This window comes from Rhea pennata, chromosome 7 (assembly GCF_028389875.1).
Source record: "Rhea pennata isolate bPtePen1 chromosome 7, bPtePen1.pri, whole genome shotgun sequence".
Lineage (NCBI taxonomy): Eukaryota > Metazoa > Chordata > Aves > Rheiformes > Rheidae > Rhea > Rhea pennata.
Window position 1 is genome coordinate 2973120 of NC_084669.1, and position 26481 is coordinate 2999600.

General features: G+C 36.8%; 1 protein-coding gene across 2 annotated transcripts in view; it reads right to left on the reverse strand.

Annotated features, from left to right (window-relative positions):
- DOCK1 (dedicator of cytokinesis 1) overlaps positions 1-26481 on the reverse strand; it is a 298286-nt gene that overhangs the window by 193453 nt on the left and 78352 nt on the right. For both annotated transcript variants that reach the window (XM_062580681.1, XM_062580680.1), the window contains exons 24-27: positions 21419-21489; positions 19777-19883; positions 9805-9932; positions 7306-7401 (exon numbers count right to left, since the gene is read on the reverse strand). In XM_062580681.1, coding sequence (XP_062436665.1) covers positions 7306-7401; positions 9805-9932; positions 19777-19883; positions 21419-21489 — 402 coding nt within the window. The remainder of the gene's footprint in view (positions 1-7305; positions 7402-9804; positions 9933-19776; positions 19884-21418; positions 21490-26481) is intronic.

Sequence of the window (26481 nt, forward strand, 5' to 3'; positions counted from 1 at the left end):
TGGCATTTACCATAATTTAGTATCTTTTTGTAATAGTCTTTGGAAAACCTGTACACAATTGCAGAAGGCACCAGAAATTTTATAGCATGCATTATGCTTTGAAACCTGTTTAGAAGGATGAGGCAATTTTCAAGGGTATTTATTTAGCTGGACTTCTAAGATGAGCTTCCCAACAAACATATTATAAATTCATATGTAAATGATCTATTAATTGTACTTGCTAGCCAATACTCTTAGGGAAGAAACGTGAATCAATTTTTTCCCTTTTTTTTTAATGACACTTAAAATCTTGCTCTGAATCACTGCGATCCTTTTCTTTATGTATTTGCTAGTGTTTTTAAACTCTTATGTAGAATAACTGGGAAAAAATGCTTAATGCTAGAACTGGCTAGGGAGTGGGAATCTTGCCTTTTCTTTTCTAAAAGAAGATAATTTGAGTAGTACAGTCTCATGTGACAAACTGGTTCAAAAAATATTGGGTTTGATACTTCATATCCCACAGTATCATTAAGGTATTTATTCTTCAGTCTTTAGGTGGAGGAAAAAAAGGTGGAAGAAACATAATAATTTACAGAAGACTTTGCATTTACTAAGAACTTGAAATATTTTCATTTATGCTATTTTTCCTCTCAAGATCGAATCAGCGACTAATTTTACAAAAAAAAAAAGGAATTTTTTTTCTTTGCTTTGGGGAAAAAATAAGAAAAATAATACAAGAACACAGATATGGAAGATGTCTATGTCCACTTCAAAACCAACTTCAGTATGCTTTAGTGAAGAACTCACCTCCTTTGTAGTAAACTTCAAGAGGGCTACAAGTTCTCATCCGTAAGTAAACAATATCCTGAAATACTTCTGTGAAAGCTAAAGGATTCAAAAAGGTGATCCTGGGTACCAGGAAGGAAGTGCAATTGTTTCATATGGAAAAAATGTTTCATGTATTTTATATCGTTTTTAATTAAAGCTGTAATCTGTTTACAAAACAGCCCACCTTACATGTTTTAGAAACCCAAATACCAAAAAAAAAAAAAAAAAAAAAAAAAAAAAAAAAAAAAGTATTTTTCCTAAACAAAGAAATATCAAATAAGGACATAAGAAGAAAAATACAACAGTATTCAATATTTTAAAATAGAGGCAATGATTAATGAACTCATGCATGCAAACACACCAGGCCTTTTAAGAAAATAAAATCAAACCTCTCTCAATGGGGAACAATTACAAATAATTGGTATCAACTAATCAGCAGCTTTTCCCATAAACCTATTCTAAGCGTTTTTGTGTGCAGGGACTCCGGCACAAAACTCTGAAATGTTTTTATGTGTAGTTACTGATTCCTCCAGGGACCAGTATTCTGTAATCGTTCAAAATGACAAAGGAAGTTTCACTGGTGAAACATTTAAGAGCTAAAAGTGAAGGTTCTCACTGAGTGTTCTACACATGTCCAGGCTATTTTCTTAAACAAGTTGCAAATTTTTAATTTTTTACATTTTTTTAAAATGAAAAAGCTAACATACATATAGTCTTGCTTAAAATTACATATTATGTTATATCATACCATACGATGTAATTTGTAATAAAATGTTTTTGCAAGTGTGTAAAATGTATCATATTGTATTACGTTTAGGATCACTCAGGCTCAGGTTAGATATCGAGAGAAATTTAATTCTTTAGAGCTTTTAGTTAAATGTGACTGACTTGGAGCTATTTTTACCCTAATGTAGATCTTGTAAGAATGCAGGTATAACAGAGAAAATGCATCTTCACTTTCAATGTGGCACATAACACAGCTTCACTGAATTCACTACAGTATCATGCACTTTCATACACCAATTTACTATGTGCACTGCTCCCATATCATGCTTAAAATATTTTCTAGTCAATAAATACTGCAGTGATTTTATATTACCTGCTATTTTCTGAGTCTAAACAATTTCCATTAAGCAGTTACATTCTTTGTTTTAGAACTACTAGGAAACACACTTCGTGTAAGTATCACATGTTTCCTTAAAGAATCACTGTAAAAGCAATTTAAAAAAAATCAGGATTACCTGAAAAAAACCATGATTAAAACCGAAAAATCATATCATAAGTACAAAGTGTTTGCTTTTTCTTGCTTCAGATGCAAAACAATCGTCTATGCTGTTAACTTTGCTCTATGTTCTAATGTTTAATCACTTTTTAAAAGTCAAGTAGATTCATTTTCATGAACACTTTAGAAGTCAAGAACAGTTTGAGATTATACTATTTCTTTAGCATCTGTGTGATAGCACACATTATGTACTACTACCTGAATTTGTTAACTGGATTGCCACAAAAATATTACTGCTATACCTCACAATTCTGTTCTAGCAAAATGAAACAGATTGCATGAAACAATTTTTAGTATTATTTCAGTATCCATAAAATACAACTGCTGTTTATTAAAATAACTGGAGTGCTAGAAACAGGCTGCCATTTTATTAAGGTGAATGCAGTTTGTTTAGATAAACATTGGTACAGCATATTCATACCCATTTGCTGCTTCCGCAATATTATTCATTTTACAACGTAAAAAAGCCTTGATATTAGTGATGGAACAGAATCATTACCATCATTCAAATATCACTTCAACTTCTGCAACATCAGTTAGCATCACAACCTCAAACATTTTTGCAAGGAAGGAAAATACGCAAATTAATACAAGTATGATTTCTTACATCGTGAAAGTGCAGTGAAGAAAATGAAGCATTCTACATAGTAACTTGGAACTCACTGTACCTTAAAATCCTTAATTAAGGTTAGAAAGGCAAATTACATCATCTAGTTTGAACTCATAGATAATGCAAGCTGTAGAACTCTTTCCAGTGTCCCCACCAATAACTCATGTTTCTCTTAGCTACTCCTTCCAGAAAAGCATCTTGTCTTGAAGATCTCATGAAATGGAGCACCCACCACTGTCTGATGGGTTATTCCACTGTTTAGTTCCCACGCCCAAAGCGCGTGCTTAAAGTTCTCACCTTCCCATGCCATCAGTCATTTTCTTTTCTTTGCCCCTTTGACAGGTGCCGTTTTCACACCACAGAAATTCCCCTTCAGTACAACCAAGGGGCACCTCTACATCTTCTTTCTAGTCACCTGGGAAGGCTGGAGTCTTTCACTTCTCTTATCCTTAGTTACTTCCCCACTTAACTTTCTGGTAATTTTTGCAGCTACTCAACTTTGATCTTACTGCATTCTTTTTAAAATGTAGGGGGAAAAAAATGAGAAAAACATCCCATTCATCAATAAAGCCAAGAAATCCCTCTCCCATCCACTATGTCCTGTTCATACATGTCCAGAGAATCCAAAAAGCGTTTTTTTTTTTCCTGCAGTGAGCGTTCATGCCCACTTCATTTGGTCACCATGGACACTAAACTAAGCGTTTTTCAGAGTCACTGCTCTTAAGGACAATCTCTCAGGAGTACAGCTACTTCCCATATCTTTTGCTTCTAAATATCTGAGTTGGCATTTGTCTGGCATCTCAGTGGAATTTGAATTGTTCCACTATATGAAGGAATCAAGATTATCTTGTAAGAAACAATGACCCCAGAGCTACACAAAGCTGCCAACTGAAGCATCTTCCAAAAGTGGTATATATATAGCAACCAAACCCCCAGGTTGGGTGAACTTTCTGAAACTTAAGGCTTCAGCAACTGAGTTTTTTTTTTCTTGGCTTTGTAAATGAAAAACATAGCAAGCTGTTGACCACAAATAAGCAGGGAGCCCACATGATCCGTTTTGGCCTTAACATCCTATCCGGTCAGCTTTGATTTCCTGAAGGATGCTAATATGTTGCCTTGCAGGGAACCTAACATTTTTCAAAAGTCACTAGACAAGAGATTTAAAATTATACTTAGGGAAGACTCAAAGCATGTTTGCTATACTTTTTCCAAGTAACATTTTTTCCATTACGAAAGAGGTGGTGGTGGTGGTATAGGTAAATTCTCACTGCAACCAAAGCAGGGCTGACTCTAAGCACATCAGACAACTCAGAATGCAGCCTTGCTGCTTCCACTACCAGTACAAGGGTTAGAGCACATTTCTCCAGAATAAAACAAAATAGACCATCAAGGAGCCAGGAATGGTCACAGACGGCACTAGAGAACGCACACATGAAAATATGGAAGGAGGCAAAGTTCAAAGTCGTTTTGATAAAAAGGTCAGAGTACTCACACAAAGCTTGCACTTTATTCCCTATTCTAGTGACTGCACATAACTGAGCAATAAACTGCACAACTGCTAAAAATTATATCCAGTTCTTGCCTTTGCTCTAAATACAGCCTTTTTACCCATTTAGCAAACAGATAAAGTAAAATCAAAGTGAGAATTTCAGGAAAAATGTAGTCAAAAATAGCTAGTACTAAAGTTGTAAAAAGGTGTTCTCTGATATCATTTGATACGGCAGGCTGGGAAGTAATGCTAATTTCCAGATATATAAATCCACTGCTTTCATTGAAAACAACACAACTAAGTCAGTCAGATTGTGCTTAACTCTTAGTTAATACTAACGTTCTTCTGATTAGTTCTGAAAGAACTAATACTTACGCTCTTCCGCACTAGCATAAAATTGATATTTTCACAAGTCCTAGAGGCTAGAAGACAGACAGCAACGTCACAAATATTAACTTTAACAAATATATTGCTACCAACTCCCACCAAGATTACAGTCAAAACAGATTTTATTCTACTCCTTCCCGCTCTTTTATTCATTGTCTACTTTTCCTTTTTGTAATTGCTCTTATTTCAAGATAATTCTCATTTGAAAGTATAAGATAAAAATAGCTATTTACCCTTAGTGATTATACAGTTCATGAATGTCCATATGTCACTAGTTCCACAGGGATTAGAATCAAATTATATAAGGAATGTGAAATTGAACAAACTTTATTAACACTGTAAGCAGATTATGAATTTATGTTCTTGCATTGCTACCTAAAAGAAAGCAAGTTTTATCTCTGATGAAAAGGATTGCTGTTTGCATTTGTTAGAGCTTTGCAAAGCAAGATCCTCATAGGAATGTTTCCAGATTGAAACCATCAGCTGATATCTTAATGGATATGTAGTGCAATTTTAAAGCAGTAAATACCAATCTTTCAGTATTCTCTCTCAAGATCCTTTTCTATATTTAAAATGCATTATACAACAATGTCAGGCTTTGGAAAAGGTGACATAGCTAAGCACTTTTTCAAGGTGTAGACATGCCATTTTTACTCTATCAATGTAAGCAATTTACTCCATATATAAATTTAGCTAAAGTTCTGTGTTTTACTCCTTTCAACCAAGCGGCGGGGGGGAAAGTAAACCCTACTCGAACTATGCCTCCTTCATCTAAAAGATAAAGGATCCTTCTAAGGATCTAAAGAGATCCTTTATTTTAAAAATAGCTTCCTTCTACTTGTCCTGTAGAGTTAATTCTCTTCAATTCCAGGTCAAACAATGCCAGCATTGACAAAAGAATAGTTCATGCATAAACTCAAATTGGTGCTAATCCAAGAGGGGTCAGGTTATACTCCCGAACTAGCAGCTGCATTTTATTCTTCCTACTTTTTGACACCACAAAAATGAAGCGTTACTAGCTGATCACAGGAGGATCCTTTCAGCAATGGACTGAATTTTAAAGTAATAGTAAGTGTTCCTTGAAGATACCTAGTCCCATTAAGACTTATTACCTAATTATAGTGTCTGCAGAAAGAATCATTTCAAGCTATATTCATGATCACTGTGTGTACCTTTAATACAATTGTATTGAGTTTAAAATATATTCAGGAGACATTTTCAAATATAATTTGCTAAATTAAAAAGGGATAACTAATATCTAAATCATGTTCTTCAAAACAGGAATTAATTCACATACTGTATAACTGTAGAAACTTCCTGTATTCATGTCTTGTAAGTCCTATTTCACAGATGGGAGAAGTAGAAAGAAGTTTTGTACTCTTGTACAAAACAGACAGTTTAAGGTATCTGTTCTACGTATTATCAATAATTTCTATGGTTATCTATACAAAAAGTAGTGACAATACTTAAGTCTTTGGACTTTTTTTTTCTTGTTACTAGATTCCAGCATTAACAGTCTGAAAGAATGACAGCTACTTATAACTATTTATTGCTCCAACAATGGATCTGGTGATCTATTATCATTTTTGGGTGACAAAAACTATTATTGCAAATCAGAGTGATGAAAGTAGAAGACAGGAAAAATGTTAGTGCATGAAGCACTGAAAGACAATGAAATTGTATTATACTTGCAGACACCAGCACAAATATATGCCAAGTAAAAGGGACAGCAATAGGTGAACTAAGTAAGATGGATTGAGGACAGACAACCTTATAATAAAAAGGGAAATATCACTGCCTAATTACTGGCAGAAATAACATAGGAGAAAAAACAGTGGACAAGGAGACAGACAGTGCTAATGCACTCAGATGTGACAAATACTTCTGAAGAAAGGAGCATGGCTTTTGCCGGGCTTAAAAAGATAGGGGACGAGGGGGAAGGTAGACCCAAACACATCCAAACCGATCAAATAAATAAGGACAGCTACTCAGACAGATGAAAAATCCGGCCCACTTTGACCTCTTTTCTGTGTATTAAAAGCCAGCTGTGGATGCCTAAGAGTATAGGGACACGGCAAACACAAAGTGAGACTCCCCAGAACACACTTCCATCATCTAGAGGTCTATAGCTAATGGTCTTTACCTGTTTTGAATATGAACAGGGTTGTTTTCCCCATTACTTAGCCCAATATTAATGACCCAGCTAGAAAATTAAACAGGCTTCTAAATCACAGTATTCTAATAAGCCATGCCACTGCAAAGTCTTGTGCTAACTTGCAATTACTGTATTAATCTTTTCTCTGGATTTTCAGAAAAGTAGTAGTTTGGGGGTCTACAGTAATTCAAATACTGCAGCTATCCACATTAGATGGGTCTTAGTCAAAAAAGCAAGTAAACGCTTGCAGAATCAAATGATTGCCAAGGGAGTAACAGACATGCAAGGCTGTTTCATTTCCACATTTTTCAGCTGGTAAATTACAAATACCTCACTCTGGTTAACAAACATCTCGAACCTGCTTCATCACTTGGTCACCAATATTTTTAAAGTAATTTCTCTCCCCTATGTAAGTTACATAAAAATTACAAGCCAACATTTTACAGCTTACCAAACACTGAAAGACTGTTACAGAGGTTTTGATTGCTTTGCATCACTTGGGATTTAAATCCTATTACACTCAGGTTCAAAAAGATGTGACAAAGGTATTTAAGTTTACATCAAGAGACACTTACAATGAGCTCTGAATCACGTCCCATGGAAATGACTGTTCTATTTACTGTCCTCAATAGCTTTTCCATGATTATCTGGACATGTCGTTGTGTTGGTCCCTAAGGAAAAAGAATAAATTGATGGTAATTAGATACAAGATACACCACTATGATTCAAATATTTATCTTTGCCTTTAAAGCCATCTCTCTCGTGAAAGTTAAATAAAACATCACTTACTGCTGTTGATCAAAAAGGAGAAAATTAGTCTCTGATTTTAACAAAGACCATCCAAAGTCTATTTTATTAATACATGCTACTCAAATTTAGGTGTACTGTTGCAGTTATCTAAATGAAAAGCAAGCCTAAGACATTTAGTTACTTAACATCTTCATTTTCCAAAGTCATTTTTTCCAACTTCAAAAGCCTACAGTCATCACCAAGGTTTGGCAGTCTATTCTGCAACAGAGATTCAACTCAACCATAAGAAAACAACAAAAACAAAGCAAAATTTCAGGTAAGGAGCCTCAATTTCAGGCAATTATTTCAAAATAATATTTTTATATTAGAAGTGATTTGCCACTATTTTTCTGTGAGAGTTGAAATATATTCATTGCAACTAGCCTTTTAAGAAGTTCAGGAACCTCAGGCAGAACAAGGTCTACAGAAGCTGAAGCCAAAAAAACATGATGAGGGGGAAGAGGGGGAAAAGCAACAACAACAATGAGCTTCATTCCAGCTTTCCCTTTATAAACAGGCTTCTTCACAATTTTCATTAGTCTAAAGGAGTAGACTTCAGAGGTATGTGTGGGAAAGGAAGGGAAAAAATTCTATGGCCAACATTTAGAAGCATTTTCCTATATAACTATCTAGAAAAAACAGTATCTTTGCATTGCTTCTTGACCATTATACAAACTTCTGATGAACCAATTTTTTCCTCGCCTTCACATCCATGCAATAATCTCCCCGGCTGATCATCAGATTATACTTAAGTATCAAAGACACATTTGCATATATGAAAACAATGTATTTGCATATTTGAAGAACAATCCTTCATCATCCACAGCTACTATTACAATATAGACTTTTCTTCCTGCTGCTGGCAGATCTGTCTTTGGAATAAAGCTCACATTTCTAATACAAAAGCATCTTCAGGGAGAAATGCATCTCTGTCTCAGTACACTGTTCCTCTCCACCCTTTGGCTCTCCCTTCTCTCCTAGGATTTTTCTCTTAGGAGTTTCAGATTCTCTGCATTCCTGGCTCTTCTGCTGTCCTGTCCATTTTCAACGTCTTTATGTCCCTTCTCACTTGAAGTGGCTGCCTCCTCTCCGCACATTCCCTCTCCATCCCCCTCCTCTACTGGCAAAGGGATCTCTCCTTCCTGGATGCTCTGCAGCCGGCTCACAGCCGGCCGCTGACAGGCGGCAGTGGCCAGCTCTCAGCTCTGCTCCCGTCATTCCTGCAGTACTTTTCAGCCAGGCTCACCTCCGTAAGCAGGAGAGTGGAAAGACAGTAGCTGCTGCTGCTGCAAGAAACGCAGTCAAAGTGACAGGAACCAGCCAAGCTGTCAGGAATTCCTTTTTTAAAAAAAAGGAAACAACAACAACAAGCTGCTCCCTGAAGCAGCTATGTCTGACTACTTCAAAAAAAAAAAAAAGAAACAAAACCAGAAACAATCCAAAAACATAGTCAAGAAAGATGCAATGTAACTAGCTGACCCCAGAGGTCCTTTCACACTAAATCAGTTGACGATTCTACACAGGACTGACGGTTCAGACAGCAGCCTCGTCGGCCCATACTTCTTTATTGTTCTAAGACAGCATCAAGTTCTTAAAGTTTTCCAGTAAAGCACCAATATTGGCATATTTGTGTGAAGTCAAGAAAAGACAAAAACAGACTATTATGCAAGATACATACCTAGATAGCAGCGCAACACAGGTTCTCATGTGCAGCTGTATCTTGCCTTTATATTCTGAACATTAAGACAACTATATTAGCTATCACCTTCATACAAAAGAAGTCACATCCTAATTCATGTTATTTCTTCCTAATGTGGCCAAGTCTACTATACAACTTTAAATGGTACTTTAACTAGCTGCATGAGTTTACTGTATCGATGAAGTATGTGTTCATACATGTCAGGCCAACTTCAATATACCTTAAATGTATGTTTCCCAAAATGTTTGTGGAGAATTGATCATTTTTCACCTAGCAGAGGGTGGACACCATGCAAGAAAGAGGCTTAACTCGCTGTCTGATCAATGTCTGGAAAAATGTTATTGGATGACAATGCTGTAAGGGAGACACCTCAAAAACTGTAGGGAACACCATGAGAGGGTACAACCAGGTAACACATGCTTGTATATCTAAAAAGAGATCTTAAAAAGGGAGGGAGGCTAGTAGAAAATAGGAAGAGGCAGGGAAGAGAAGGGAGAAAAAATAAGAAGTGATTACCTACTTAATCAGTCCTACCAGGACACATTTCTTTTAAGTGCTAATCATCACACAAACACAAAATACTAACCACATCTTTCTTGTAAAGCACTTCCAGGATGTTACTAAGCAATTGGCAACAAGCCTCCAGATCTTCTTGTCTTTCCAAGTGATACTTCAGCTGATCCGTCATTGTTGGCAGTAAGATTTCCCTGCAATCTGCACACAAAATACAAGGTTATATGCACAGCTTTAAATAACTTCAGAGCATCACCTAAATATACAACCTGCTTCAGGGCCTATAAAAGACAAAATTTTAGTTTCAAGTTGCAAGCAAATTAAAATAGAGTCGTTAGGTTAAGAATGCTTGGACAAACAGTATGTTTTTTTTTCCCCCCTGCAGGCCTCAATTCAGCAAAGTGCTTGAGTAGTCTCTCGCTGCTGTTGACTGCCTGTGCTTAAGAACATCGATTAATCAGACCCATAAAACACGACTACACAAAGTTTACATATAAACACAGCTTCACACTCGCTCCACAGGATGAATGCTGGCAAGGCACGTCACACTTTCTTCACCTTACCTGCATTTGTAATCAAGGCAACGTAGTCTAAGAGTACAAACATAATTTACCAAAACGTGTGATGCAACTTAGATTAGCATTCAACTGAGTGTTTTTGAATCTTTCTCATCTCCATGCCTTCTTCAGAAGCATTTCATGACAGTAGCACACTGTGTCCCTATACTTATATAGCTGATCATTTGGAATAGTATCCTCAAGATGACAGAGGAATACATCAGAAGATCTCCTTCAAATCAGAAGAGTCAGAGAGACATCTTGTTTAGCAGATGCTATAGTGGTTTTGCCCAAAAATGCTCTAAAGGTATTTTATGTTCATATTCAGCTGTAGCTTGTAGAAGCTCTGTACCATACACCTATTTCAGAAAGGGGAAATAAGGGCAAGATGATGACCGAGAAATCAAGAATGTAAGGTAAAAACTGAGGACTGATGCTCCTACACCTTCCAGCAGTAACAGCCTCTTCCATCTCTGCCCCTTGGGAGGTGAGGGGGAGGGAGGGGAGGGAGCTTCATAAGAAAGGAGTCTTTGATCAAAGGCTACCAGAAGCCTTCAGCCAGTGCCATAAAGTCCAACTGCAACAGCTTGAACAGGCCACTATAGTTTCAGCACTCCCAGCTGACCACAGAATTTGGTCTCATGCTAGACATGAAGGAGTTCCAGGTGGAGCACTGGCTAGGACCACATCCCTCAGCTCTGTGGCAAGGTACCTGCACAAAGGCTGGAGCCACACAAACTGCACAGTGGGGAAAGCGTCGCTGATGTTAAGAACAATCGAGAAACAACGTGTTGTGGTGCACGATAGAGACGGCTCCATCTCGACAAGATAGCAGAGAGGGACTGAAACAGCAACAGCCTCATCTACCTTGTAAGCTCACCCAGGAAAAATGAAAGCAACTGTGTATAAGCACATCCAATTTCTAGTATTTCAAGAAAAATATTCTTCAGTTTCAAGTAACTCACAGAAGAACAAGTTCACTAGGAATGCCTTAATGGGCTCTCATTGAAAGAAACTACTTTGAAGATCAGTTTCTTCAACGTAGAATTTTCTACTTAATGCTTCTTGGTCATTTAACCTTCAGCTTTATAGCTCTAAAAGGGAGAAGTCAGTGCAAGTTGAAGTTTTCGCCTCAAAAAAAAAAAAAAAAAAAAAAAAAAAAAAAAAAAAAAAAAAAAAAAAAAAAAAAAGGCATTAGATCTTGCCACACATTTACATCGGGAAATACGTCTAGCCATGAACCCATCACATTCCCTCATACTCATTTTCATTAATACCTGCCCTTAACACAGAACTGCATTCCAAAACAACCAAATTTGGTACCAGAGACACATCTTCATCCTAAGTTCCCATTATTTGTTTTTATCTATTCATTACCTCTGGATCTACATAGATCCTAAATGTGAAAGTGGATGGTGATCTCTGCTATTGGCCAAAGAGAACTATCAAATCTGCAGTGAAAAATTCAGGGAAAAAAATCAGAAGAAAAATCTTAAAAGAAACAGGACTTTTTGTTACACTATGACAAGAAGTATAAAAGCAGAGCAGGTACCACTGAAAGGCCTTATTTACAGAAATATTCATTAAATTATCTATACAAAGATGAAGTCTCATAACTGCCTTAATATGGCAGTGAAATATGTACATTTAAAGTAGTAATTTGATGTCATAGTTTAAATGCATAATCTTAACTAAAAAATAGTACCTCCTCAAGCAGAAAAAAAATTTCTCATTTAAGATCCAGCTATTACATAAAGACTTTTTAGATATTGACTCACCATGGATGTTAGTGTCACCAATTTTATACTCATTTTAAACTTCTGTCCCTGAAGAAAGCAGCTCCTTTAGCTGTTCCAGTCCTTGACCACTCATGCCTATCCCAAAATTGGTTTCCCTCTTTGTCTAAGTACTTAGAGGGATCTAAGGCAAGAGGAATCATCAGATAGATATAGGTCAGAATTAACTGCTTATTTTCCATATAACGTTAAGTACGACGAACTCCCTAGTTCAGCTCAATTTGCTTGTCCCAGAGAGGTGGAGGACAGTGCTGCAATCGGAAAGCATCTATCAAAGTGAAACTTTAGGTTGTGTCATCTTATTGGTTTTGACTGACTATCAAAGAAAACAGGCAGATTAAGAAAGACACAATGGAAAGATACAGCCCCCTCTTTTCACCAAATACAAGGGAGAGGAACCCTTCTGGCACATAGTTGCTAAGTGCTTCAGCAGAGACATGCTTCGTAAAGCCTGGGAGGTGAATCAATCTTTAATGACTTACAAAGGCCCTTAATTAGAGCTCTGAAAATGCTTCATGTCCCCGTTAAGTCCCACTACTAGAGAACGGTCAAAGATCAATTTAATATCTGCAAGCATGCAGAAAGCAAAAATTGCAGTTATGTAACCTTTAAGAGGGATTGTCTGCAGTACAAATTAATCAATAGAGAAGGTATTCAAGTTGAATTTTTGAGCAAGGAGAAACTAACTGGTTTGTCATAATACTTCATTTGGAATTACACTATCTATACAAAAGACTAAGATTTTTGGACAGACTTGACAACACCCCTCAGCCATCACTTTACTGTCTCCGCCTTCCTAAACATCAGACTTGTGATTATCTGCTGTTTGGTGTGCAACTCTTACAGGTTATATAACATGGGAAGATAAAGCAAAGGGTCAAGGTGTCCAGGACACAGGAACATTGAATACACATCCCTGGAGCACAGACAGGGGAAGAAAGCTTGTCCAGAAGTAGCAGTTATTTGATCCAGCATTTATTTGTATCTCAGGACTTCCTCAAAAAATCAAGTGCTGATAAAAATACACACATATCAAACATACTCCCAATCTTGCAACGTTGTGATTTGCTCGTGAATAAGTAAATCAAAAATTTACAGGTACTCCCAACTTCTCCTGTTAAGATGGGGACAGCTTTCCCAGACTTAAAGATCCAATCTTTCTCAGATTACCACCCCAGTCACCCAAAGAAGTATGCAAGCACTATCACTGTGAAATCCTTCTAAAGATTATCTGTCCTTTTAATTACTACTGGAAATTTTGGGCTACAGAAGAAATACTAGTGGTACACTTCCTTTGAAATAACCTGAAAGGAATAAACACTAACAGAAAATAGGAAAGAAAAAGCTATGATTACATTTCAAATGAAAAATTGGTGCTAATCAGCATCGCACAGGTAATAGAAACATTTACATACTGGATGATTTTTACATGCAAGTTTTAACTCTTACGGTCACTAAAGGCCTAGTTTTAGAATCACAGAATAATTTGGGTTAGGACGGACCTCCAAGGCTCATCTAGTCTAACCTCCAGTCCAGAGCAGGGTTGCTTCCCCATTTGAACAGGGCATCGGGGCCTCCCAAACTCCACACTCAGTTTGCTGCCCACCAGAACCCCAGCTCCTTTCCGGCAACCTTGCTCCTAGCCCTAGTCTACATCCAGCACTGCTGCGTAGGGTTATCCCACCCCAGGTACAGGGGCTTTGCATGCGTCTCCGGGGAGCTTCATCAGTTTATCATCTGCCCATTTCTCCCATCTGTCAAGGTCACTCCAAATGGCAGCCTTGCCTTACAGCGATTTGGGGTCACTTGCAAGCTTGCTGAGGGCACACTGCATCCCTTTGCCCAGGTTACTGAAGACACTGAACAGGATCAGTCCCAATAATTGACCACAGGGGAAGATGATCAGTAACTCAACGCTAGCAGGATTTCCATCACTGAATACCACTTCAAGTCCACTTCAAATCAAGCTGGTTCAACTTAGGACAAACAGATGCAGACCCCAGAACAGAGCCTGGTGACAAAAAATTACCAGATCAAGTGAGGTAAGGACCAAGTAGAGTCTTTTGCATTCCACATGACTTAGCTGTCAGGCATTTGTTAGTTATTCCAGTAGATCAGTAACTTTATCCCACTGGTTCTTATGTCATACAAAATTTGAAAGATCTTGGCTTCATTTTGAACTGAAATATAAACAGCTACTGAATTCAGTTACTGAAACAGTCATTTCAATTTTATGGATTGTTTTGAGGCTTTCCGGATAAGTCTAATGAAATGCACAAGAACCAGAAGGCAGTGAAAACCAGTGATGGAACCCATATAAATATTTTTATATAAATATATATTTTTAAACAGATTAATACTATGGTAGCACGCATCTTTTGCTATAAAACTACTTTGAAAAAAATTGGTTGATCAACTATATTTTGATTATTTGGAAGTACAGAACAGGAAAGGTTAACCTTCATTAGACTGCCCGTGACAAATACCTCCCAGCACTGATTAATAGGCAACCTTGATAAATCTACAGTCTATAACACTAGTTTCCTGTTCAAAAGTCAGCTTGGAAGATTGCTCATAAGTATGATACACAATGACTACAGACAACAGTAATTCAACATCTGTTCCATCCTTTAGTGCACAAGTCCAACACACAATGATGAATGTCACAAGAATATGCAGTGAGAATAAAATATTAAACTTTATAAAAGGATGCTCAGGAGGCATTATCAACTTAGGAGTATCCAAGTTAAGTTTTCAATGGAACACTCACATAGGAACTACATTACAGCTAAATATGCATAATAAATTTTTGCCAGTATTGTAGGGACACATAAATGCACTTCTTTGTTTTACAGTTCATTTAGTTAATGCAGACAAACAAAAATTATGCTTAGTAACCTTGCTCCTTTTACACAGCACAAAGATCATTTCAGTGACAATTAAACAGTAAGAAATCTTATAAATGCTTTATGCTTTCTACTAGTATTTAATAGAAAAACAATTTTCTAATAGAGAAATCACTTGATTTTCCAACTATTTAAGAATATAGTAGTCACATGTCTCACTTTGTTATTAGCTTGAAGTCATCTGTAAAACAAAGCAACAGAGAATACAAACATCTCTACAGGACCAAAGAGATCACTGTTTACATAAAACCAAAGTTTTCAAATTTTCAAAGACACTTCATTTAACTAAGAACTGCAAGGATTAGTGCATATTCACAGTTCTAATTGCGTTATTACAGAACTGTTTTACTACAATTTATAATTTCATACATGTATTTGTACACACTCTTACAAAAGACATACTTGCAAGATAACACACACACTGATTACATCACTGTGTCGGGCGCTAATCAGAGGAGAGGTTCCCTGGGTTTGCGGGGCGGGGAGAAGGGAAGGGGGCGCTGCGGCAATTTTTGTTATTTTGGAGGTGAGAAAGACATGAAAAGATAAAAGGAAGCAGAGCTGCTTATGGTCACAAGTTTTTTGCTCCACACACACAAAAATACCTTTTTCTGTATATGCCACAGAGCTAGGTAAAATACTGCAGTAGTGGTAATAAATATTATTTATATGTGTGTATATATATATATATATATATATATATATATATATGGAGGATTATATATACATATTTATAGACATCTATAGGTACATATTTATTACTACACACTTACTAGTCATATAGAGAGATCTAAAATATTACATCTAGCAGTCATATATAAGGACATACTGCTACAGCTGAGCATGTGTGCATACATACTTGCCTTAACACGTGCTTGTAAGGCTCAAGTCTTAATTTTAAGTACCTTGCTGCATCAAGACCTTAACCACTGAGAATTCAAACGCTTTACAACATGCAAAAATTGCATCTCAGCGTAGACGAACACTCAGGTTTTCAAAGGCACTTCAGAAGTTAAGTGCCCGGCTTCTATATGGAAGAATTCTGGCAATTAATATTCCTATCTACAGAAAGCAGAGAGAGAGTGAGAACGAGTCAACTGAGCTAATCCAAAGCACAGACTACAAAATCCCTTATTCAGGATTATGCTTCCCCCCGGTATCTCCACTCCTGGAATCTGCAAAAAAGAGCAATCAAAAAAATTGTCTAAAAAGATACTGCACGGAAGAACACGGCAGTTTAGCTCTTGAAACCCTCTCAAAAGGCAGGCAGAACACTTATATCTTCCCTGTGATTCAGTTCTTGAAAATAGTTTTGTTTTACACTACAACAACTTCAACAACCATGACCAAATGACATTCTCAACAACCTTCCAGTACATAATACTGGAAGCCATAATAGATTATTGATACAAACATGGAGGGCGAGAAAAGGCAGATCATCGAATATGTACAAAGCAGGCTTTGAACTCAATGAATATAACCATAAAAATGGGAAGAAACAGCTGTCCTTGTATTAGCGCAGAATGTTTCAGAACAGAGAATCTTCTCCACCAGTGGTATTTGAATATTCGCTATTTCAAGGCCAGAAGTCTGAAGCATGAAGATCTACTACAGAGTTAATCTACACAGCTGGTCTCTATACAGGCCTCAAAAAACATGCTCCTGGAAGTCATCTGACTACTATTTTCCTATCAAATATACACATACGCACTCTGTTCTACATTGCTTTGACTGACTAGCTACACACTGACTTATCTTTTTCCCTTCTGTAAAAGGGCTCAGTTATGAATCACTGTTAGGACAAAAGCAACAAAGTATTAGGATTATACAGGATTTTCCTTCCAGGGCTGAAGAAAGCTTATTAAAAGTAAGTTCAAGTTCTACAAAGGAGAAAAGTTATCTTGATTTTGAGAAGGAAATAAATTCTCCACACCAAATGCATGGCCCACAACATAACCAGAAAACAAATGAATTAAATTTACAACCATATTTCACAACATCCTCTTTTAAGAGAGATATAAACCACAATACTATAGTGCATTCTTATCCAAGATGCCAACCTTACTCAACATACTTCGAGTACAAGCACTGTCTTGGCAATCTCTCACACCTACCTCTCTCAACCAAAAATCCTTTTAGCTTGATAAATTCTTGTCTTTTGAATTTTAAGTCCTCTCAAAACACCACAAAGTCTCCCTAATTTCCCAAGGAACAGGGCTGGAGCATTTTTCTCCAAATGTATTGATGAAATGCTATCCAATTTTCTGTATGTTTTCCAGTTTTCTATCAGTTCCACAATCCTGTATTGCATATTGCTCCTCAGGAAAGAAAACCTCATTTGTGTAATACAATACAGGATCAGTAAGCAATATTTACATATGAATATCTGATCAGTTTAAAATTAGTTGTACTGCTTCTGTTCCTTCTCATTTATTCAATAAGCTTGTTTCAGTAATAAGAACTTGGACCCGCAGAGCGAGGAAAATCTGAGTTTAACAATGGATGTGGCTATCGGCTTCGTTTATTTTCAAGTGAATGTTAGTGTTTCTGAAAGTTTTCCTGTACAATTCATTCTCTAGTCACAAACAAGGTACAGAATTATCAGCGGCAAGCGAAGCCTTTGAGATATTATTTTATCAACACAGAAGAGTATCTGAGGCCATATATAACTCTGCAAAAGGGAGGGCAAGGTAGAAATGCGTATCCTAACGTAAACGGTGCTAGCTCCAGTTCTACGCCATTACTAACAAACTTGCTTGAGTTTGAAAGTGTTATAATTAACACATTACATAAAGACTAAGATCCCTCTACTTACACCAGCAAAAGACTTTGTTAATATGCATTTTTTTTACACACACACATACACACAAATACACATACACATGCGTATAAATAAAAAACCCCAAAACCTCTTCTGATAAATCCCAGCCACTGAAATCTTCAAAATCCATGAAAAGCAACAAGTAGCACGTGACAGTTTCTTCCAAACAATATCTAAAATCCTAACTTCATCATTTTCTCAGCTGGGCAGCTTGCAATGCTGGGTAAGCATTATCTATCAAGATCATACTACTCTCTCCACTGATCACCATGCTCAAGCTTTGTTAATTTTTCAGAATGCTGTCTATACTACTGAATAAAATAAACAGAAGATAAAGCTGTCTAGAAAGCTTCAATTCCTGTTGTTTCTCTTCTCACATTAATAATCTTTTTCCAATCACCTTGCAATGCTCATTTCATAAACTAAACTTGTTAAATCTATCATTTTATAATTTAAATAGTAGATAAATTATATGCTGAGGCTGTCAGGCTTTACATTAAAAAGTGCCCTTCTGGGACTTTTAAAGAGCTTATAAAGCTCCTTGAAATTTTAAGCAGTGGTCATATTTATTGAATTGCTTCATACAGATCAGAAAGTGAAAAGACTGGACCTTTCCTTACAGCCCTCTCCAGTGTCTGATCCAGACATTCTAATATAAAATAGCATCTGCATAAGTATTACACTGCTATTTAAATCTCTGGAGAATTCTCCATTGCTCAAAAAATTTCATGAAATACATCACCTATGAACACAAGAATGAGAAATTAGAACGAGAAGAGTGAGACAAAAAAGATAAATGGAGACCCAAAGTGTTTGGAAAGTGTTTTAAACTATATTCACGAACTTCACTTGTTCTGTCTGAATGAAAAATACCATCCAAATGTAAGGTTCGTTCTTTGAACATCATTCTTTATTGGTACCGGAGCAAAATCAGACGGACAACTTCAAACCACAAGCAAAGGTACAGAAAGAACACAAATCCACAGTTGCTAGTATCAAACTCTGCAATACCACATCTTTCAGGAGTACAGATTTGAACTGCATCAGGCATGAACGGGCCCTGTGAAATTAAGGGGCATACGCAGCATGGATTGTTTTGGCTTTTTACTCTTTTGCTAACTGTAAAAAAAAAAAAAATAAAAAAAAATAGATGGTAGCAGATCCAGGACAAAGTCACACAGATGTGGCCAGCCATTATCTGACCTGTCAGTACCAAGCCAATCCACCCAGAAATTTTTTAATAAAGTTTGTTATATCAGCGCTTTGCATCACACGGCCACAGCATTCTCGATCTGACAGAAGAATCTTTCAAACTCCCTTTATTTCTGAACCATCACTGCTTATTGGCCCCTCACTATGTTCTTCTGGCAGCATGTAAACACTCAGTTTCGGTTCCTGTAACCTACAGTCATGTAAGAAAGAATGAAGTGTTTTACTACCAGTTGAGATAGCTGCAGCACAACCATTTGAACTTGTCTTTCACTTGCCTGCTAATTTAAAGGGAGAAAATGAGAGAGTACGGATGCATGGCACACTAAATGGTTTATATAGTTTTACTTCAGGTATGAGATAGCTTTATATGGAAAGAACAATGCTTCAACAGAACGGACATCCAAAACTTCCCTTTCCTGTAAAGCTTCACCGAGCACAAAAGCTAAAATAATAATTTATGAGAAAACCTATATTATAGTTTAAAAATTAGAATACACCAACAACACTAGATGCTTAGATCCTTTTTTAAATTAAAAGTTACAAGTTTTTGCTTTCATTTCTTTACAATTTATGACCTGCAATAAATCGTAATTAGCATCTCCTTGCTTATTTTAAATCTTCTCGTCCTTCAAATGGAACAAGGTTAATTGGTTACAGCCAATTACTTTGGCAGCAAGGACAAACCTTCTACCACCAGAGGTCTGGAGACAGTGATAGCCATGACAATTTTGTAGCTCCAGTGGTTGTGCTTACCATGCTGTGTGAAGAGGTCGCTGTGAACTATTTCTATCAGACAGTACAGCTTCTGAATCGTGAGCCGGCTCACCGGAACATTTAGGATGAATTCAGTAAAAAGTTTGCTAGGTACAAAGGGACAATTAAAATATCTATTAATCTCTCCAAAATATATAAAAATATATCCAATAGCATAGTAGCAGCTAAACAACTGAATCCTTTTGGACAAAAAACTCAATTTTCCTTTTCCTCAAACTCAACAGTTAGGCAATTCACATTTCTCTGAACAATACATTTCTTATTTTTTTTTCTTCTCTCTTTTCTTTTGCCTCTCCCTTTTACTGCAGTTTTATACAGGAGTTTCTCAGTTTCATTTATGCTTCATCATCTTAAGTTTCAATTGTCTGTAACATTGCCTCTTTACATCAATCATCACATACCCTTAACAGAATAATAATAATGACCATGCTAGAAAAGAAATAGAAAAATAGTAACAGAGTATTACAATATGTCACAAGTTTTCACTAACAAAAAAAACCCCACACAGAAATGCATATATTTTAGGATGATAAGGTCTGAAACTTATCAGCTGAGCTCCTGGAAAACAGATTTTAAAATGTCCCAATAATTATCTACTAGTCCCCAAAAGCTCGCTTTTTTTTATGAAGCCTATACTCAAAAGTATTATTCAATCTCAATTTTAGTATTATAAACAATGGGAGGAAAAAAAAAATGTACTGCTCAGGATAAATCAGGGCCAAATCTTGGTACTTCTCATTTGGTAGCTTTTTCCCCAGTAGTTCTATTATTTCATATCAATATTGTGGTTTAGTCGAGCAACTGTGTACCAGATAGACTCTGCAGTCCCAAAGGACGCATAAACATACATTTTTAAAAGTTTACAGTACAGAGGACTAGAAGCTAAATTCCAGCTGCCTGATGACAGTGTTAACACAGTAAGATTACACTCACCTACTTCATTTCTATTTTAATTCCCCCTGCCTCTTTCTGAGGCATCACAACAGAGAAATGGACACAGATAACCTATACAAGAGTATATCAATTTAGATAAAAATTCACTGTTTTTCACAGTCCTGTTATGATGCTTTTATATTAAAAGGTTGAAACACACCTTTTTTTACTATTAAAAATGCTAAAATACTAGTTTTCAATAGGGTATCTCTCTAACTCCTTCCTATTATCCTCTCTATTTACTATTACCTGCATTTATGTGGTCCTAAGCTACTGAAATTTCTCCAAAAATAGGCTTCAATGAACGGTAACAGAGCTATTATGCTATTATGATTTAAAACAAATTCACAATTCAAAGAGTGATAACTTAGGGGTTATGTCAGTTACTTGATCGGCTAACTCTTGGCATCTTATTACATGATTTTACCAGGCAAGCTTGCAAGGTTTGCCAAGAAACATCAGACCTCCATGCTACACATTTTACTTTAGAAACAGGGTACTTACGTAGCCCTGCAACCATTTGTGGCAGCAAAGAAATTTGATCAAAGTGATACAGGATCTCAGGTGATTAAACTTTATTGTATCAGAGCTTTAAGTCACCGGTGTAGTTAATAAAGTTATATACTAAAAATTGTATGCTAAAATATATAATTTAGACCACAGTACATATTTCATTATTTCTACTTACCTAAGCTCCTTTGGATCAAATACTAACTTCACATCATTGACAATCGCCGGCAAGTATTTAAGTGCTGCCCCCTAAAAGATAAAAACAAACAAGACTGAAATGCACACCTTTTCAAAGCTGGAGGAAGGGTTACAAGAACAGAATCTCATCGTACGTTGCTTTGGCTAAATTACTCACTAGGCCTTCAGCTGAACCACTGTAACTCACTCTCAGCATAATTTATCTAAGGGATAAGTTGCCTAAGTTTAACACTCAATTAAAATGAATTGGTGCACAAGGCTTCCTAAGACACATTTCTCTAAACACTTTTTCTGCAGAGCTGGAAAAACTCTGTAGAGCTAGAAAAGCTCGTTCTCCTTATCCTCATCAGCCATGCTACAGTTGTTTAGGTTTAAATCTGCCTCCACTATTTAAAAATAAAATAGAAATGCACCGTTATTGGCGTTGCCTGCGATAAATCCTTAGTAACCACTAATGAAGTTGCAGTTCTTCCTCACTCCCCTTGAGCTTCCGCGGTCACTCCATTTCATGGTATATAATGCAATGTTTCATAAGATACACATCTTTACACAGACGGGTTGAATGTCTTAACTATTCACATCCATATTAACTATTTTAGGTTTAGGGTTCTTGCCATTTCTTAGTAACAGTTACCACAGTTCTTAATTTATTTCCAAAGGAAAAGTTCTCTCGCTTGCATTATCAATAAAAAAAAATCCAGTAATTAAAATCCAGTAGTTAAACTCACTGTCCAATTTAATACCAAACAATTCTAATGTGATTGTATTAGAATACATTTTTGGTTAGACAGCAAGAGTAAGCTGACATGTAATAACACCCAAGCTAAAAAAAAAAAAAAAAAAAAGAAAGAAAATTAGTCCATGCAAACAGTAATCTCAATCAAGTTTTTCTTCCAGCTTCTATTTGTAAATGGATTGCAATGTCACATTTCATCCTGCTTCTCCTCCTTATCTTATGTCCACAGTAAGATATATTTCAGTCTCATTTTAACAGCAGAGCTGAAAAGACATTCCACCTAAGAAAATCATAAAGTCTTTTTGTGTTTTACTATTTAAGGCGATAACTTACACACATGCACCGTTTTTACTGAGGCTCACCCAGTTCTTGCCTCCACTGTGCAAGACCAGAGGGGAACACGGTAATTCAAGAAAAGCCTCCAACAGCCAGATTTGCTTTGCTTCGCACTTTATTAAGAATATTGAACAGCTTGATTAGAGCCGGGTTTTAGCCCCCCAAAAGCAGAATGACTCACTCCCCACGTAAGGCAGGTTTGCTGGTTTCGCGCTTGGCGGTTGCGGTTTCCGTCAGAGAGCAGCACGCGCTCGCTGCCCTTTGAAATCAGCTCGTAAATCAGAAGGATGACGAGCCCTTAGGCTTTTCCTTTTCTCAGCTCCTTTCCAGTCCGAAATCCCTGATATCGCAAGTAATTACACATGCCAACTCCGTGGTCAGAAGGGTATTAAGAGACGGAGAGCTTCTATTTAGCAATATAGTTCTTGTATTAGTAAGAAGAGCCACAGAAAAAGTGAATCAAGGAATATTACCTCACAGGAATACAGTAGTACTGGTGTGTTTTCAACCTACTACACATTTCTACCACAACCCTAGTAACTTTAAATCGAATTACACTGTCCTTGAACGTGCCAGGTCAATTGTTTGATTACAGTCACAAGTGCTGCCTCAGTCCAAAAGTTAAGCAGAAAAGGGAAAAGGGAAAGCAGAAGGGAGAAAAATATTTAGCTCAGACTCCACTATCAAACAAATATTTTAATTGTCTTTCCAGCTAAAAATACAAGTACCATTAATGATTAATATGTACTATTTTAGAGCAAAGTTCAGGTATATTATACAGAATAATTATTTTAATTAAATCATTTGCATATCTGTAGGTAAGATTACAAGAGGTATCAGTGATACAAAATAAGTAGTTCCCTGAATAATGTATGAAGCAGTCATTAATTTACATATTCCTCACAAAAAAATAAATTGCAGATTAAAGTGAGCTTGCTAAGGTGGGTAAAGGTGGCGTATCCACGTCCGCGAACATCCCCAAAAACGCAAGTCCAGGCAACTCTTCCCTGCAGACAGTCAAGGGCCATTTACTAACCAACCGGCTCCGCAGGGGCGGAGGCAACAGCGCTGCGCTTGCTCCTAGCCCTCGCCTCCTTCCCGCCTGCTCCTCGCGGAATAGGGGCGTTAGGGATGCCGGCGGCGTAGCCGGGGTGCCAGCGTGGGAAGAGGGTTTTTTTTTTTGCTGCTGCAGCATGTTCTCATATAAACAGAACTCACAAAACTAACTTGATTTGAGACAAAAGCAACTGTCAAGCCCAAATATATCCTGTGCATCAGCAGCCTGTCTGCCGGTGAGGGATTAAGACTGGGAACACCTAAGAAAACTAAGGGGAAGGACCTGCTCACAAACACGGCAAGCCTTAAGCTTGTGGCTGACATTTCCCTCTTTTCAAACTGAAGTTTTCGTTCCTGCCTTCAACTGCTTTGTTTCCGCAGACTGCGTGCATGACAATGAAAATAAACTTACAAAAAAGTTTAAAGTGGGGAGTTTACTTTCATATGTACAAGAGGTGAAAGCCTCATTGGTCAAAACTCCATCATGAATTTTGGGAAAAAAAATAATAAAGTCTTTGGAAGTTTATTATATCTTGCTGAAAACTAGACTGGAGACCTCCCAGCTGTAGCCTACTAGCTCTGTAACTTTGGCTTTTGTTTACTAAGTCAACAGTAAGGGGCAGTAAGAGTAAATAGTTCTCTCTCTTCTTTTTCTTTTTTAAAGCAACACAGACTGGTGTAAGTCTTTGATATTTGTGTCAATGTAAGTGGCAAGAACTACCTGTAAAACTGTTTACCTACCTGTCATGTATTATCTGATCAAATCCCTTTGGTCTCATCACACAAAAAGCAGTTGATCGAGCGAGTGCGCAGATATACCAGCTCACCGTTCGGCAACTTTTGACAGCCGCCGCTGCCCTCCAGGAAGCAACTACCATTATTACAGATTTAACTACCGAGTCTTTTCGTTTAGTGCCAAGGACAACCAAGGACTCAAAGGCAGGCTCCACACTTTAACGCATTCAGCTGCTTGCCTGGATCCCTCTGCCTCGCACGCTGCTTCTGCTGGGAACAGGCAGAAGCTAGGGCAACACATTTTTACAAACTAGGTAACGGAGAGTAGGCAAGAGGGACTGTCGATCAAGTAAGGAAGAATTCCAGAGCCACCTTTCACTGCAATGGGACCTAGGATGCTGCCTTCATTAATGCAAAAGAGAAGGATTTCCCTGGATAGCTGTAAACATATTCATATTGGTATTAAGAATTAGAACTTAAATGCTGCTCATAATCAAGCTTTTGCATATATTCTCCTGAAAATTTCAAAGCCTTGAGACAAATAATGACAGCTAGGCTCTTCTCATAATTAAAACCAAAACAATTTGCTATCAGTTACATAAACGCGAACAAATCTAGTAGGATTACACAACTGACTCCACATGAGCAAAGAATATGGTCCTGGAAATGTCCTGGACAGTCTGGATGAAGAAACCAGATTGGAGCAGTTGAACAAAATTCAAATTAATATATTAAATAAAAGTTTGAGTGTGTGCTTAGCCATCAAGTGCACAGTCAATTTCAAATTGGATCACATATTCTGCAATATGAAGATACACGTTTTTGAGAATTCATTATTATAAAAATATTACTAACAAAAAAAGAAATTCATAAGGCAAAAACTGTTATAGCACATGCTCGATTTTGTTCTCAAATTCATTCTATTGAATAGAAGTCATTAAATACCCAGTAATTCTTACCAGTGTTTGCTCAGATATAAAAATTTTGCCACAGTATTGATAACATTTTGGTGCTTGCTTTTCTAAAAAATAAACAATAAAAAGCAATAAATAACTGATGAGTTCATCTGGAGAAGTGTTCATGGACAAAATGGTTTAAGGGGAGGCTGGAGAAAAATCGGTTTTGAATTCCAAAGGCACCAGGCCTTTGCTCCTACAGAAGCAATTCTCCACTACAGGAGGACATCTATCAAATAACTTCTAGTAACTAACATGGAAGATTTGCCAATGGTTGCTGACCAGTTTCACAAGAGGGGAAAAAACCAAAAACACAAGAAAACTGCCAGTAAGTTAGATTCAAATTTCAAAGCATTTCAGTTTTTATTCATGGTCCGTTTAAACCATCAAGCTTGATCATCAAGTGTTTCCACGTATGCTTAAAGGACTACTTACACGCTCAGAAATCAAGCTCAGAGCTGTAATTATGCAAATAGCCCCATTATGTACACGCTTATGTGTTTTGATGGATGAGGACTCTAATGACCAGTTATAAAGTGCAGCCATTGCTGTGTTGTTATTTGCTTATCATTCAAACGCATGTAGCAATAAATGTTTAGCAACACACAGTAAAAAAGAGCTCGTCTTTTATATTTTGAATTAAAATTTCACACTGTGCTGGCACAATCAAAATTAACGCTTTAATGACTTAAAGTATTTTCAGGTAAAGCTATTTACAACACAATTTAGTGCCTTTACGTAAGTAAAGTATCAGCTATTTAAGATTTGCTTTACAGACAAACCGAATGAGGCTAAATATCTTAAATTTTTAAGTAAATTTTGAAAATATACTTTCTAATTTCTTATCACAACAGGCAGTTACAAATAAGGTAGTATGATAGTACAAGTAGGCTCTGTAGCCACAAGAATAAACCTGCATCTCTGCAAGTATACTTACTTTTGTAAAAGACCAGCTCTGACTATACTTTTATTCTGTTAGAATTTGCAGCTGAAAGCAGGTCTTTTATTAGCAGTAGCACAATTACAATGCTGGTTATTCTCAGGATATTGGAATATAGATGAGAGGAATATTAAATTCAGAAGATAAAGAACAGTCCTCATCTTTTAATATAAGATCAGGAACAAACAAATAAGCAACCTGTTAACTTCTTTCAGTGCTTAAAAAGAAAAGAATATATTAAATCACTTTCCAGTCTTGATTAGTACTGGACAAAAGTTCAAATT